We start from the raw sequence: 12,776 nt of genomic DNA, 5'->3' as shown, positions 1-12,776 counted from the left end.
AAGAAAATTTACATCCCGAAAACCACACTGAAAAGCTTAATATCAGGTCGAGGCCTAATTCATTGGGAATCTGGACATACGAATGTGCACTTTAAGTACGCACTTTAAATGTGCACATTTTAGTATGGTTCACGAAATTCCGATGCTCTTGGAGTATCCTCTGATGTCTTGTTTCTTTTATGACATATGTATGAGCTTTCAATGTTTTACACGTACATACATACGGGCTTATTACGTCATCATAGCTGCGCAAGCGCTGTGTCGCCTGTTATCTATATTCTCTGGCAACTGCTGAAACGAACCTATTTCTGACAGGTCGCGGGAAAACACTGGGACTGGTGGTTTGAAATGCGTTACTTTCAAAGTAAATATCTTTTACGTAAGTTGAACTATGTGCGAGAATGTACCATGAATTTCTTAAATCACGGAGCGTTTAACTCTCATTTAAAAATCAACTCCTTGATAGCGAGCCATTTAGGATTTCAAACCCTGAAGATCAGACATTTATGTCATTAAAAATTTTACTGGCACATTTGTATGATATATGATGTAACAGGCGCAAAAAAGATCATTATATGCGAAAGCTTAGCTTCTGTTGTAGCTTATTAACGTTAGAGACCAATATTATATGTGTAAGCTTTTCTTTTCTTGTAGCAACACTATGTATATTAATTTAAACTATTAACTTTCCCTGTTTGCGTGTTCGTGCTACTGAACAGTGATGTTGCTGTTGGCTGTCTACATCACGTGTCCTGTCTATGCTGTGAATATCCACTGTCATCGACTGGCGAGATCACGTGACATGAGCTATGACTGGCTTACAAAAGCGCTTCGCAATCTCGATTTCAATGATTCGGAAAGTGACATGCGGTGTTTGGTGGCATTCCAATGTATACTTTCGTAATACGAAAATACGCAGCGCAGATGTTGCTGCACATCAAATATATTTGGACTCGCATTCGGGAGGACGACGGTTCAATCCCGCGCCCGGCCGCCCTGATGTAGATTGTCCGTGATTTCTCTGAATCCCTCCAGGCAAGTGCCTGGATGGTTCCTTTGAAAGGGCACGGCCGACTTCCATAATCCGATGACCTCGCTGTTTGGTCTCTTCCCCCAAACAATCCAATTCAACCCCAAATATATTTCCAAAACGTGTTTTTCTTCCCTGAGTTTCGTTTTCTAAAGTGCCAGGAAATTCTACAGCCGTGTAAAAAACCATAACCATTCAAAGGATTGATAAGGGAAAATATAGTGTCACTTATCACGGAAAAAGCGTGTCTTCACCTGGGAGAAAGTGTATTTTTAACCGGGAAATTTTTTTCCTTGTCCGCGTATACACCATGTTTTCAGTGTCGCCTAACATAGGCCTAATTAACTAACTTCAGCTCTCTGTAAACAAAAAGCATTTGTTGTTCGTGCAGTAGGCACAAGTACTAGAAGGCGCAACGTAGGCATATCTGTACTTTTATTGCAATACCTCTCGACAAGTTGAGCAGCGCGCTTCGTCGCCTGCAGTCGCGACTTCGGCACAGGGATCGCATTCTTTCTTCCTGAAAACGGCCGGACTGTGTCGCTGCCCCGGCGAGTCCATAGTACGAGTAGCCGCGCGTGAGTGCGAGGGGGGTGGGGGGGGGGGGGTGGCGCTGCAGGCAGTGGGCGGCGCGAGGGACACTGTTCTGGACAGGCCGGAAGCCTGTCCCCAAGTTTGTTTCAAGGTCGAAGAAAAGATGGTTTCGTTCGATGGTGATAGAAATAAAAAATTATTTCCGCATCTTTCGGTGTGGTGCAGCCCCTTACGCAGTCAGTGTTTCAAACAATTCTTAGCTGTACTTGTAATTCGAATGCATCCAGATCGTTTGGGATCTGAGAGTAAACACTCCAAATATGTGAAATAGCCATTAAATTCTTTTTGAAGAAAATGAAGCTTCAGTGTGTACTCTCTCTTTGAAACGGAAAGTAGCTGTTTTTAAAGGAATGAAAAATAGAACGATGGTCGGGTTAGAAACTTCAAAGCGGTCACACACATCGTCATTGTCGGTGCAGGATGCCTGCCTAGTGAATATGTGTATTGGATACGGTGGTGTCTTTATACGATCAGTGTTCAATTAGTGTATTTCAAAACTTTGAACAGAACGATAAATTCAGTTAACAACATTACAATAGATTCCTTACAAAAGACTGAAGCAGAGAAATAAACGTCTCAATTTTCCCAGCATTTTCGCTACGAGAGTACATTTGTTTTCAGGGGGAACGCTAAACGAATGAATTCGCGGTTAGGTCGAGTTTCCGCACCGCCTTCCAGCTTGCAAAGGGTTGCGCAGTTTCACCGATTCTCGGGTTACGTCGACAGTGTGGAAACTCGGCCACAGCCAGAACTCAACACACCTGTAGTGTGACGTGTGCGTGATTAATTTCATAGCAACATTAGTCTCCCAGAGTTCTGTGCCCTCCGACGTAAATTTTCACGATTTCACAAGTCGGCAGCTACAAATTTGCCGAAGTTTGCACTTAGCTCTGCTCGCTGCTTTTTTACTCTTTGGAGAGAACAAAATCCACCCACAGAAGCTCACTTGCAGATTTCAACTTGCGAGCTTTGTTTTTGAATTAGCATTACTCGAAGAACAAGACGACGAAGAAAAAAAAATGGTACCAGACATTCATCCTGTAGTGAAATGCGGAATAAGTGATACTCGTTGACACTGTGTTTTTGTGGTTAACGTTTCAATAAAATGGCAACGAAACACAAATTCGTCAATTTAAAATGCGTTCTAAAACGACAGTCGTAAGGCCCCAACACTCCGAACAAATACCGCGTTTCTTACCTAGCTGTCCCCCCCCCCCCCCCCCCTCCCCAGTTCTATGCACGATGAAAATGTTAAGAGACGTTGAATTTCGTTGTCGGTTCTCAGTAATGCGGCAATCTTAAAAGTAAAATTTGCCACGAAACGCATCATTGACCCACCCTGCCGCGGTACAGGGCTGCTGGGTGCTGTGTAGAGATGGACAGACACGTTCATCCTTCGGCACTAGTTCACTGGTGATCGTTCTTTTTTGGGAGCCGTTCATCTTTATTTGTTCACCGTTCATTTGTGCATGGTATACGGTTCTTAAGAAAAATTGAAAACCAGTAGTGTAGGTGACTGAAGGATGGAAGCCGCCAAGAGGGGGCACTTGCCTTCCCTCTGGAATACAGGGTTTTTATTCATTGCAGAACTCACATACTTGTTGAAGTAATTTCCGTGATTCTGCAGAACCTCTCGTGGTAGCCAATTGAAGCGTTACATGGCTGATTGCAGTGAAATAGTATAGGGTCGCTCACGGAAAAGCGGCCCCGGTTACTGACTGCTCGCCAACTAAGCCCGTTACGAGCAGATACAATAAAGGGATAAACATGTAATAATTAGGCAATGCATGGAGAGCTGCATCAAACCAGTCTCAGGACTGAAGACCACAACAACAACAACAATTAGGCAATAAAGAAATACCAAATAAGCCAATGCGAGTCCCAACTGCAAAACAGTAGATGACGATTGGTGGGCGACAATGGGCAGTCCAATACTCGGGGCCGATTTTTCGTGCGCCAGCCTGTACCACTGAAATAATGTTGTAGAAGTTGTCATGTTCTCCTTAGAAAATGTGACACCAGACGTGTGGTTATGGAGCGCGGGCTTCGTTCGGCTGTAAGTCGGTCTGCCTTCCACAACAATAAACATGCCATTTTACCTTGGATCATAAAAAGACTGAAAATAGCCTCTCTGTCGACTTCCTTTACTGCCGTCTTTGAAATATTGCTGTGGAGTTGCATACGAGGCATTTAACCGCTGTCGTGGAATCAGTGTGCGTCACAGGTTTCGTAACGAATCATCAGTAGCTAAACGTAGCGCTTTCCGGAACAATGTAGTAACAGAATGGCCTGTGCATTACGCTATGCCTTAAAATTTGTTTTCTGCTTTATCACTTTCCTGAAAGATTACTCAAAGGCTCTTTGACTTGTTCATTTTCCTTATAACAAATACTATTCTCATTTCTAATCGTTTTATACTTCAAATTTTTCATTTTCGTATCAGTTTAACGTTACTAGTACTTGATAAAAATGTTTTCTAAATATTTTGCAGTTTTATTTCCTGACTTATTGGTCATTTTCTTGAACACATGTTGAATGCTATCGTAGAATGATAAAACGTTAGATCGTCAACTTCAGAAAAGTGTCATGTCCAAAATCCTATTAATAACACAGAAAGGTTTACTTCAAAGAAGGTAATTGAGTCATGCCCGTCTTGTAAGTATCAAAGTAATTTACCCATAATAAATACAAATACTGAGTTGACATCGATCATTTCGTGGAGAGTTCTGGAGGCATGATAACATCTCAAAAGTGATAAATTATGCCCCCCTCCCTGGAAAAATTTCTGCTTATACTGTACAAGTACTACATTTTAGAGTATTGGATAAAAATTGTAGAAACTGTTTTTTTAAAATTACAGTTCATGAATATCTTTCTTTCATAACACAAACCCATTTCCAACAAAGTATTATAGGTACTACAAGCATTGTAGTATTTCAATAAATATTTTGCATTTTACAAACTCAAGTGGGGTCAGACATTTTCGCATATGGGCTATTAAAGAAAGCCGGCTGCTGTGGCCATGCGGTTCTAGGCGCTCCGGTCTGAAACCTCGCGACCGCTACGGACGCTGGTTCGAATCCTGCCTCGGGCATGGATGTGTGTGATGCCCTTAGGTTAGTTCGGTTTAATTAGTTCTAAGTTCTTGGGGACTGATAACCTCCGATGTTAAGTCCCATAGTGCTCAGAGCCATTTGAACCATTTGTTAAGGTAATTTGTGGCTCGATTGAATGTAAATGACATTAGAATGAACTCAAAGTAGAGCGTGGCCAATTTCCTTCCCCATCCTTAGCTAATCCGAGTTTGTACCCAAACCCAGATGACCTCGATGCTGATGGTATGTTAAAACACTAAGCTCCTTCATTTTGAAAGACTGCAAGATTTGTGCACTTAGCTGCAAATTGAAGAAATTTGGTCTCCTCTATTTCTAAAGACATCTTGTGGAAAGTTAGGATGCTGCAACTAAATTGAAAACCTTGAAAATTGTGATATCAAAGACTTGTAGCATTTCACCTGTTGCAACAATATTACACAACAGATATATTACAGTTTTAACGAAGTGTCAATCGATACAGGTCTACACTTGTTGACGGTGCTGCGTAACGACAGTGCTGTTCAGTAACGCTGTGTTTCAGAATCGACTACCATGGCAGCCGGCAAGGGAGTTCAGGAGAGCACACCTGCATACCTGGGTGGCCTACTAGACGCTGGGGAAGGTAACATGGTGACTTTGGCGGCGGGGGAGACACGGCTGGTGGCACACACAGCCGTCCTAGTTACCGGGAGCCCCGTGTTTGCCGCAATGTTTCGCCACAACATGGAGGAGTCAGGCAGTGGCCTGGTAGACATAAGAGATGTGGACGGACCAGTGCTGAGAGAGCTACTGACATTCATGTATACCTTCCATGCCCCCCAGCTGGCGAGCATGGCTGCACAATTACTAGTCGCCGCCGACAAGTACGGCGTGCTTAGCCTGAAGGCTCAGTGTGAGCAGCAGCTGGCCACAGCACTGGCTGTGGACAATGCGGCGGCCACAGCTGTTCTTGCTGTGCGTCACTGCTGCCCTGGCCTGAGGCTGACCACCATCTCCTACATAAAGGGGCGCACGCATGAAGTGATGGCAACGCAGGGCTGGGCTGACGCAGTACGCACCCAGCCAGAAGACGTCATAGAGGTCAGCAAGCTGCTCGCGGAGACACCAGAGTCCAGGTAAGCACAAGATGATCACCATTAATCTGTGTGCGTGTGTGCGTGCGTGTGCGATATTCTGAACTGTTGTGCTTGATGAAAAAAACTTGTTAGCACTATGCGGATTTCTTAGATTTACTGCTGGAGAAGGCAGAGTGGATTATACAACACACCCAAACTATTATACTGTATTTCTTTATCATAACTTGAAGATGATGAAATAGTTAACTTTGAAACAATCCATGTTAACAGGAATGTGGTGTTTGTCACTGTCACTAAACACTAATTTACCACATAAGTACCTCCTCTCAATGTATGACTGTAAACTTTACTACATGGTGGCGTCTAATGAACTCTTGCGCTGCTGGCTGTGTAGAGGGACAATACTGTCATTTTAAGCAATTATTGCAGAGTTAAAGTTAAACAAGACACTGGTCTCACGTTATTTAAGCAGTGGTGGCATACAGAAACTGTTGAGGGCGTGTCTTTGAAAAAATCTCTCAATCATTGCTGCAACTGGCAGTGACAGTGCTTACTTGTGGTTTCATTCTGAGGTACCGATTGTTCTATGGGACCTCGGTCTTTGACACCACCATATTTCCCCACCACGAAACCTCCATACCATTGTCATCTAGTGTTGTCACATGGTGATGGTGGGGGAGAGGTGGCCTGAATGCGAACACAGATGAGAAGAGAGGAAGTGGAACAGCAGCCAACGGCTGCTTGTTGTCCACACCACGATAGCCACCTTGCGAATGACTAGGAGCACCGACTGAAAAACTGGCCATGTGGCAGTCGCGTATCCAGTAACACAGATGCTGTCGGTTGGGTCGATGGCAAGTGAAACACCTGGGGCAGTGTGATGGCTGTCTGTGGGTGGCACCTCCACGGATACACGGATGTCAGCTCAGGCTGCAATCTAGGTTGACACCACTCTGGCACTTAGTTGCCAGGATGTTTCCTCAAATGTTATGGGCAGTTTAGTCAATGTTTGTGTAGAGCAACTTCCTCATAGATTGCACGTGTGACAGGCCAAACATGAAAAAATGTGGCTTTGCATTGTCTTCAATGGTTCTGTGCACCTCAATCTTTAGTCCTCTGCAAATCTAGGTCACACAGTCTGCTGTTCTTGTCACATGGGTCGCAGACTTTAATGAGAGGCACTGAAAAATTGAACAAGTCTAACCCAAAAATCTTTGCACTGTTCCTAGAACTGAGTGCATGAAACATATATTGCAAGTTCACGAAAAGTTGCTGGCATGTTGCATGTGTGAGCGCGCGCAAGTGTCCCCCCCACTGCCCCACACACACACACACACACACACACACACACACACACACACACACTACTGGCGTCATCTGTAGATACTACAGAAGTAGGCATCTGATGATGTGGGCTACTGATACTGTCGTGTTATTGATGCACCAGTTGCGAACTAAAATTTCTTTTCTATTGGTGACATTGACACAAAATGCACCTCATGTAAGCTTCACTGAATCCGTGCACCGGACCTGTGCTTGCCCAGGCTGCCTTGTAAACAGACTGTCAGGCTAGGTCTTTGCATACCATGTGGAAGCATTTTGTGTCACACCAAGGACAATGTTTCCTGTAATTTGAAAAGCACTGAAGACGACTTTCTCATTGTATTCTGCAGTGAACCTCACATACGATGCCACCGAAAGTTTTTACCTTCACTTTCACTGTTCACGTGATCGCTGTTTTATTCACTTAAACATTAGGATGAACTTTAGACTGGGTGTCTTGTGCATCATTTAACAAGAGAAATAGATGGAGAATCAAAGTCAACTTCAATTGTGTCCACCGTACTTAGATTCCACAATAGACAAAACTGTTTTCAGATTGTGTTCAAGCAATTTTAGAACAGCTGTGCAAATGCATGTGTCTGACACATTTTATGTGACTGCAATATGTAACAAAATAATGCTATGGCTTAGCCCAAAGCACGTAAACCTGAAATATCTTGTTTAACCCTGTAAGTTCAGCTATCCACTGTTCAAAACACTGTTGGGGCAACTTCTTGAGACGAATAAATCAGAACCTAACTGCAGTCATACATATCTGAGCAACAGAATGTTCATCTAACTTCCAAACAAGGTCATCATGACGAAAATCGGGGCACAATTTTGAACACTGAATTGGGGCACAGTTTGAAACACAGTCAGTATGTCAGTTCTGACAGATGATGGAGAGAAAGCAATGGGCATCATAGCTGTAACATTGTATGTGTCAAAGTGGGCTTCGACTTGCGTGTGATATTCAGACCAATCCTCTTCATTACCATTAAACTAATGGTGCTTGGGAGGAGTGACTGGCTGTGGAACAACTTAGTCATTTGTTAGAAGCTGAGCAGCAGTTGCTCAGTGTGCTGCACCTGAAATTGAAGAACTTTGTGTTGAGAGGTAACCTGTTATGGCTCAGACACTGTTAAATGCTTTATGGCATACACAGGGTGAAACAGTACTCACAAAGAAGAGTATACCCATTGTCAGATGTCACAGGCTGCACAGATTGCTAAAGCAGGACAAGTGGCGAACTGTGGTGACACTAACATCAGTCTTCAATGCTTGGAAGAGTGCAATTGTGTCTCAACACAGTGTACTGAACACCTCTAATAATAGGCTCCACAGGTAATGACTGCATGTGGCAATGTTAACACTGTGACATCAGCAACTAAAACTGAAATTGGCACGTGACCATCGGCACTGGACGTTGGTGCAGTGGCAGAGCATTGTACAAGTGTACAGTCTGATGAGTCCCAATAGCTTCTTCATCAATCGGATGGTAGGGCATGAATGATATTCCAGGGGAAAAGCTCCTCCCATCTGTTCTGTGGAGAGACAAGCTGGCAGTGCCGCCGTCATGATGTGGGGAACACTCACAGGGGGATCTTGTGGATCCAGTGGAGCTTGCTCAAGGCACCATGATAGCAAATGAGTATCATACACTGGTTGCAGACCACGCACAGCCCTTTGACTCACATTTATTGACAGTAGTGGCAGTTTTCAATAACATGTGCCATGTCACAAGGCCAGGAGTGTGATGGAGTGGTTTGAGGAACACATTGGCGAGTTGCAGTTGATATGCGACCTGATCGCACACATCTGGCATACGATGGAATGTGGCATCTGAGCTCATCTCCCCCTCTCTGGAATTGATGGACATAGGTGACTTAGGCTGTGTCCTACGTGAGCAACAGAAGAGACTGACAGTGCACAACAGCTTCAGGCGACAAAACACAACCGCAGGTGTAGTTACGGAAGTGTCCTACGTGAGCGATGTCTGTGTCGCTGCCTGTCTCCCGCTGCAACTGGCTATGTTTGAATTCAAACGTATTTGAATCTTGTTGCTGCAACATGTGTGACAGAGAGATACAGCCACGTGTCTTCTCGGCAAGACAGTGGAGCGGACGCGACGGCAGCCATTGAAATATTTAGGAGATTATAAGAAAACTATTTGGTGAAAAAATTTGGTTCATCCGCATATTACAGCTTGATATCGTCGCTTGATAAAGGTCTCAATTTATTTTCGTTATTCGTCATAGTTACTGTGCTGCACGAAATTGAGTACATGGGTGCACGAAATTTTGAAGAATTTGCAGAGGTAAAATCACATTGCATAGACTTTCCATGTAGTTCATTTAAGGCCATACATTATTGTGGATGAAATGTAATAATATATCTAAACTGTATTTAAAATTGAGACCGGAATATTTCTTTTCATTCTTGAGATATTGGTTGTTACATCCACGGACGGGGCGGAACCTTTCCTGCGCTTTGGGAATCAAGTGGTCGTAAAAATTGTTGTATTTCATAAACGGTTCAAGATATCGAAAAGATGATATTTGGAAATGATAACACGCAGAAAGGACTATTTATCGTATGATTGACACTCGATTCACTTTTGTAAACGCGTGAGCAGAGCAAAAACAAAACTCCCTCTAAATTACACCATGAGGTTTTTTCTGAATTTTCATAGCCAAACAAAGGGAAAGAAACAGTAAACGAGGTATCAAAGTGATCAGCGTGAGCTCTAGTTTTGTATGAACATACGTAACTGCTTGAAAGTAATCTGGGTAATTATAAAAAACTTAATTAATGAGGTGAGGAAAAATTGAAATATTTCACAAGAAGCTGCTGCCAAGCTATGTAAATGAAGTGTCAAATTTCGTCTGTTCAAGGCCTAGCTATTTTGCACATAAAAAGATACATTGGTCTTTAAATGTCAAAAAGGATTCCATCGAATCAAGTATGTTACAAAGGCAAACAAGGAGTCAGTAAATCATTCCTCCTGAATAAAACTTGAAAATCAAAAATGAAAGAAATCATCCACATAATTTATGAAATGATTTGTGTAAAAGAAATAAGTAGATCAGAGAAATGTTCTACATGCTTTTGAATGATGCTCAAAATCATGAACAGAAAATGAGGTGCTCCAAACATTTCCCTAATATTTTTTATATCTTATTTTTAGACAAATCATTACACAAAATCTTTGACTTTCTTTTTAAAAAATTTGTATGCTTTACCTTTACACACTATTTAGATTAATGGTAACGCTTGGCCTTAACTCTGACTGCTGATGAATTACATTTGTAACAGCAGATATCTGTAAAATTTCATGCTTCATTGTAATTTGTTAGGAATTTAATGTTTGTGATATACTTGGAGAGGTGTGTATACACTTAAAGATAAAGTTCTTTGGCAAGACCTTAAAATATGCTTAGAAACGCAGTGTAAACAGTATATATAAAGTGTATTATACAGAATTGTAATGGAGTCAGTTAAAATATAAGATGCAGCTGAAATCGAACCTAGGACAACGAATCATACTCATGTTCTGTAACGCTACCTCTACACATCTAACTGTCCTTCAGTTATCAATCTACGTACTTACATGTCTATTTATGGTAGTCAGTAATGTAGTCAGTCATTCTTCTGCATTTATTGGCTGTTAAAAGTTCTTGATCACATAAAAAACATTTGTATTTAATGTACTGGTGAGATAGTCGAATGCTCCTCTGTTCATTCACGTGTCTTTGAAGATTTGTATGGTGATCTTGGTAGTTGATATTTATGAAATTCTCCATGGAGATTCCTCCCTTTGTAAATTTCATGCACAGCATTCCTTTTCGCTTGATTTTCTTAGGTAAATCTAATTTTGTAGACTTACTCTCCAGCTACAGTATTCTACAGTTTAAGGGTGCTGTTTTATAGACACAGCTGGTTGGCTCTAAGCAGCCTTCTTGTAGCACGACATGTTCGCTCGCACGCAGGAAACCCGAGCTCTTACCTGATGTTGCTGCTTGTCGCTGGAGTGTCACATATCCAGAAGTCGCTCGCTTTTGTCACTCACATAGGACACTGCCTCAAGTGTGCAGATGCAGTGCCAACTCCCTCCAGTGACCTACAAAGGCCTTATATTTCTTTGATGCAATTAAGAGTCACTGCTGTTGTCCATGCTGGCTATTAGGTAGGTGGTCATAATGTTGTGGCTGACCAGTGGCTATATAAGACATCTGTTGTTGGTGTCTGGAGTTGAAAGTCACTTAATTTGTTTTCTTCTTCCACCCTAAGCGTTCTCATTTTGCTGCCCATTAATGTCCCCCTCCCTCCCCCCATTATGGAACAGTGCGTAGGGATTCTTGATAAGTTGTATTAGAAATTTAGGCTCCCAATTTGGTTAGCTGGTTCTATTGTTTGACGTCATGGCTTCATATATTTAATGTTCGGTGGTTACATTGTGTACCTGTCAGTGGTATCTGAAATTTCTTTAATTCCTGCAGAATAGGTCTGTGTTTTAAGGCATTCCTAATTTTTTAAATGTGAAACATTGTCTCTGGTTACTCATGCAGTTGAAGTGCTTGTGGTAATGTCAGCTTCCAGATTAGAAGTACAGCGTGCCAGAGCTCAGATCGACATGTTTGATTCTTAGCCTTGTGTGAGATGTGGGGAGAAATATACAGACTTGTTGCCCCTTATTGCCTGCATTTTAATCACCTTCCCAGGTCTCCATTTTTCAGAGTTTAAGTTGGTACTTGTTAGTGGATGCACAGTTGATTAGTTCAACTTCGTCTAGTCTAGTCTACTCAACTTTAACCAGTACATTGCTGCCCAATATGTGGTAGTAATATCAGTTGGGTTTGTTCTGATCCCCACACACAGTGTTACCACTGTAGTGATGCTGAAAACACAGCTGACAGTCTAAGCAGGCCACTCCTCTGCCTTCATCTAGCAGCTGTTTTGTTGGTTCAAATTACTCAGTGTGCCTACATACTGGTTGAAAAGTGCCCACAAACCATTCTATTACTGCATACCTGCAATAGTCTAAGGATTGTAGCACCTAGAGTTGTCTGAAACTAGCAAATATTGCAGGGCATCAGAGTTTGTCGAAAGCATATGCAATATCTTTCGCGATGGCTGTGGCATCTTTGTTTTGTATGTTTTTGACAATTTCCAGAGCTTGATTAACTACATCGTCTGTTGCTTTCCTTTTATTAAGACCAAAATCTTGTGGGCCGAGGCCCCGAAGCACTCGCTGCCTGGAGGCAGCTGTACAGTAGCTTGTGCACCTTAGCCATTCTGGTTTTTGAGGAAAGTTGGCCTGCATTTTCTGGATGAGTCCTGCAATTATGGTTCCCCAAACTGTAAATAGCGTGCCTAGCCTTAAGGCATCATATATTAATTCTGGTAAGTACAGAGTGATCTGTGATGCTAGTCTTTGGAGTATCTGTGAATGCATCCATTCTGGATCTGGAGTTCGTTTATTCTTTAGTTCTATTATTTCTACCACAACTTTGTAATGTGCAAATGGGTGGGTGACTAGCTGAATTGCATGGAGTGTGTTTGTGCTCCCTGAACATGGTCTGTTGTGTGTCAGTGACATCAAGGTAGGAGATCATTCAGTAGGAATTGTTTATTTCTTCATCTTCCTGTCACTGTACT

The 12,776-nt window shown here is 42.4% G+C and overlaps 1 protein-coding gene across 1 annotated transcript in view; it reads left to right on the top strand.

The window, feature by feature from the left end:
• Positions 1-12,776, top strand: part of LOC124719850 (ankyrin-3-like) — a 46,075-nt gene that overhangs the window by 14,826 nt on the left and 18,473 nt on the right. The window contains exon 3 of the mRNA XM_047245035.1: positions 5,261-5,834. Coding sequence (XP_047100991.1) covers positions 5,261-5,834 — 574 coding nt within the window. The remainder of the gene's footprint in view (positions 1-5,260; positions 5,835-12,776) is intronic.

This window comes from Schistocerca piceifrons, chromosome 11 (assembly GCF_021461385.2).
Source record: "Schistocerca piceifrons isolate TAMUIC-IGC-003096 chromosome 11, iqSchPice1.1, whole genome shotgun sequence".
Classification (NCBI taxonomy): Eukaryota; Metazoa; Arthropoda; class Insecta; order Orthoptera; family Acrididae; genus Schistocerca; species Schistocerca piceifrons.
Note: the sequence above shows the minus strand (reverse complement) of the source record. Positions and strands in the feature narration are given on the sequence as shown.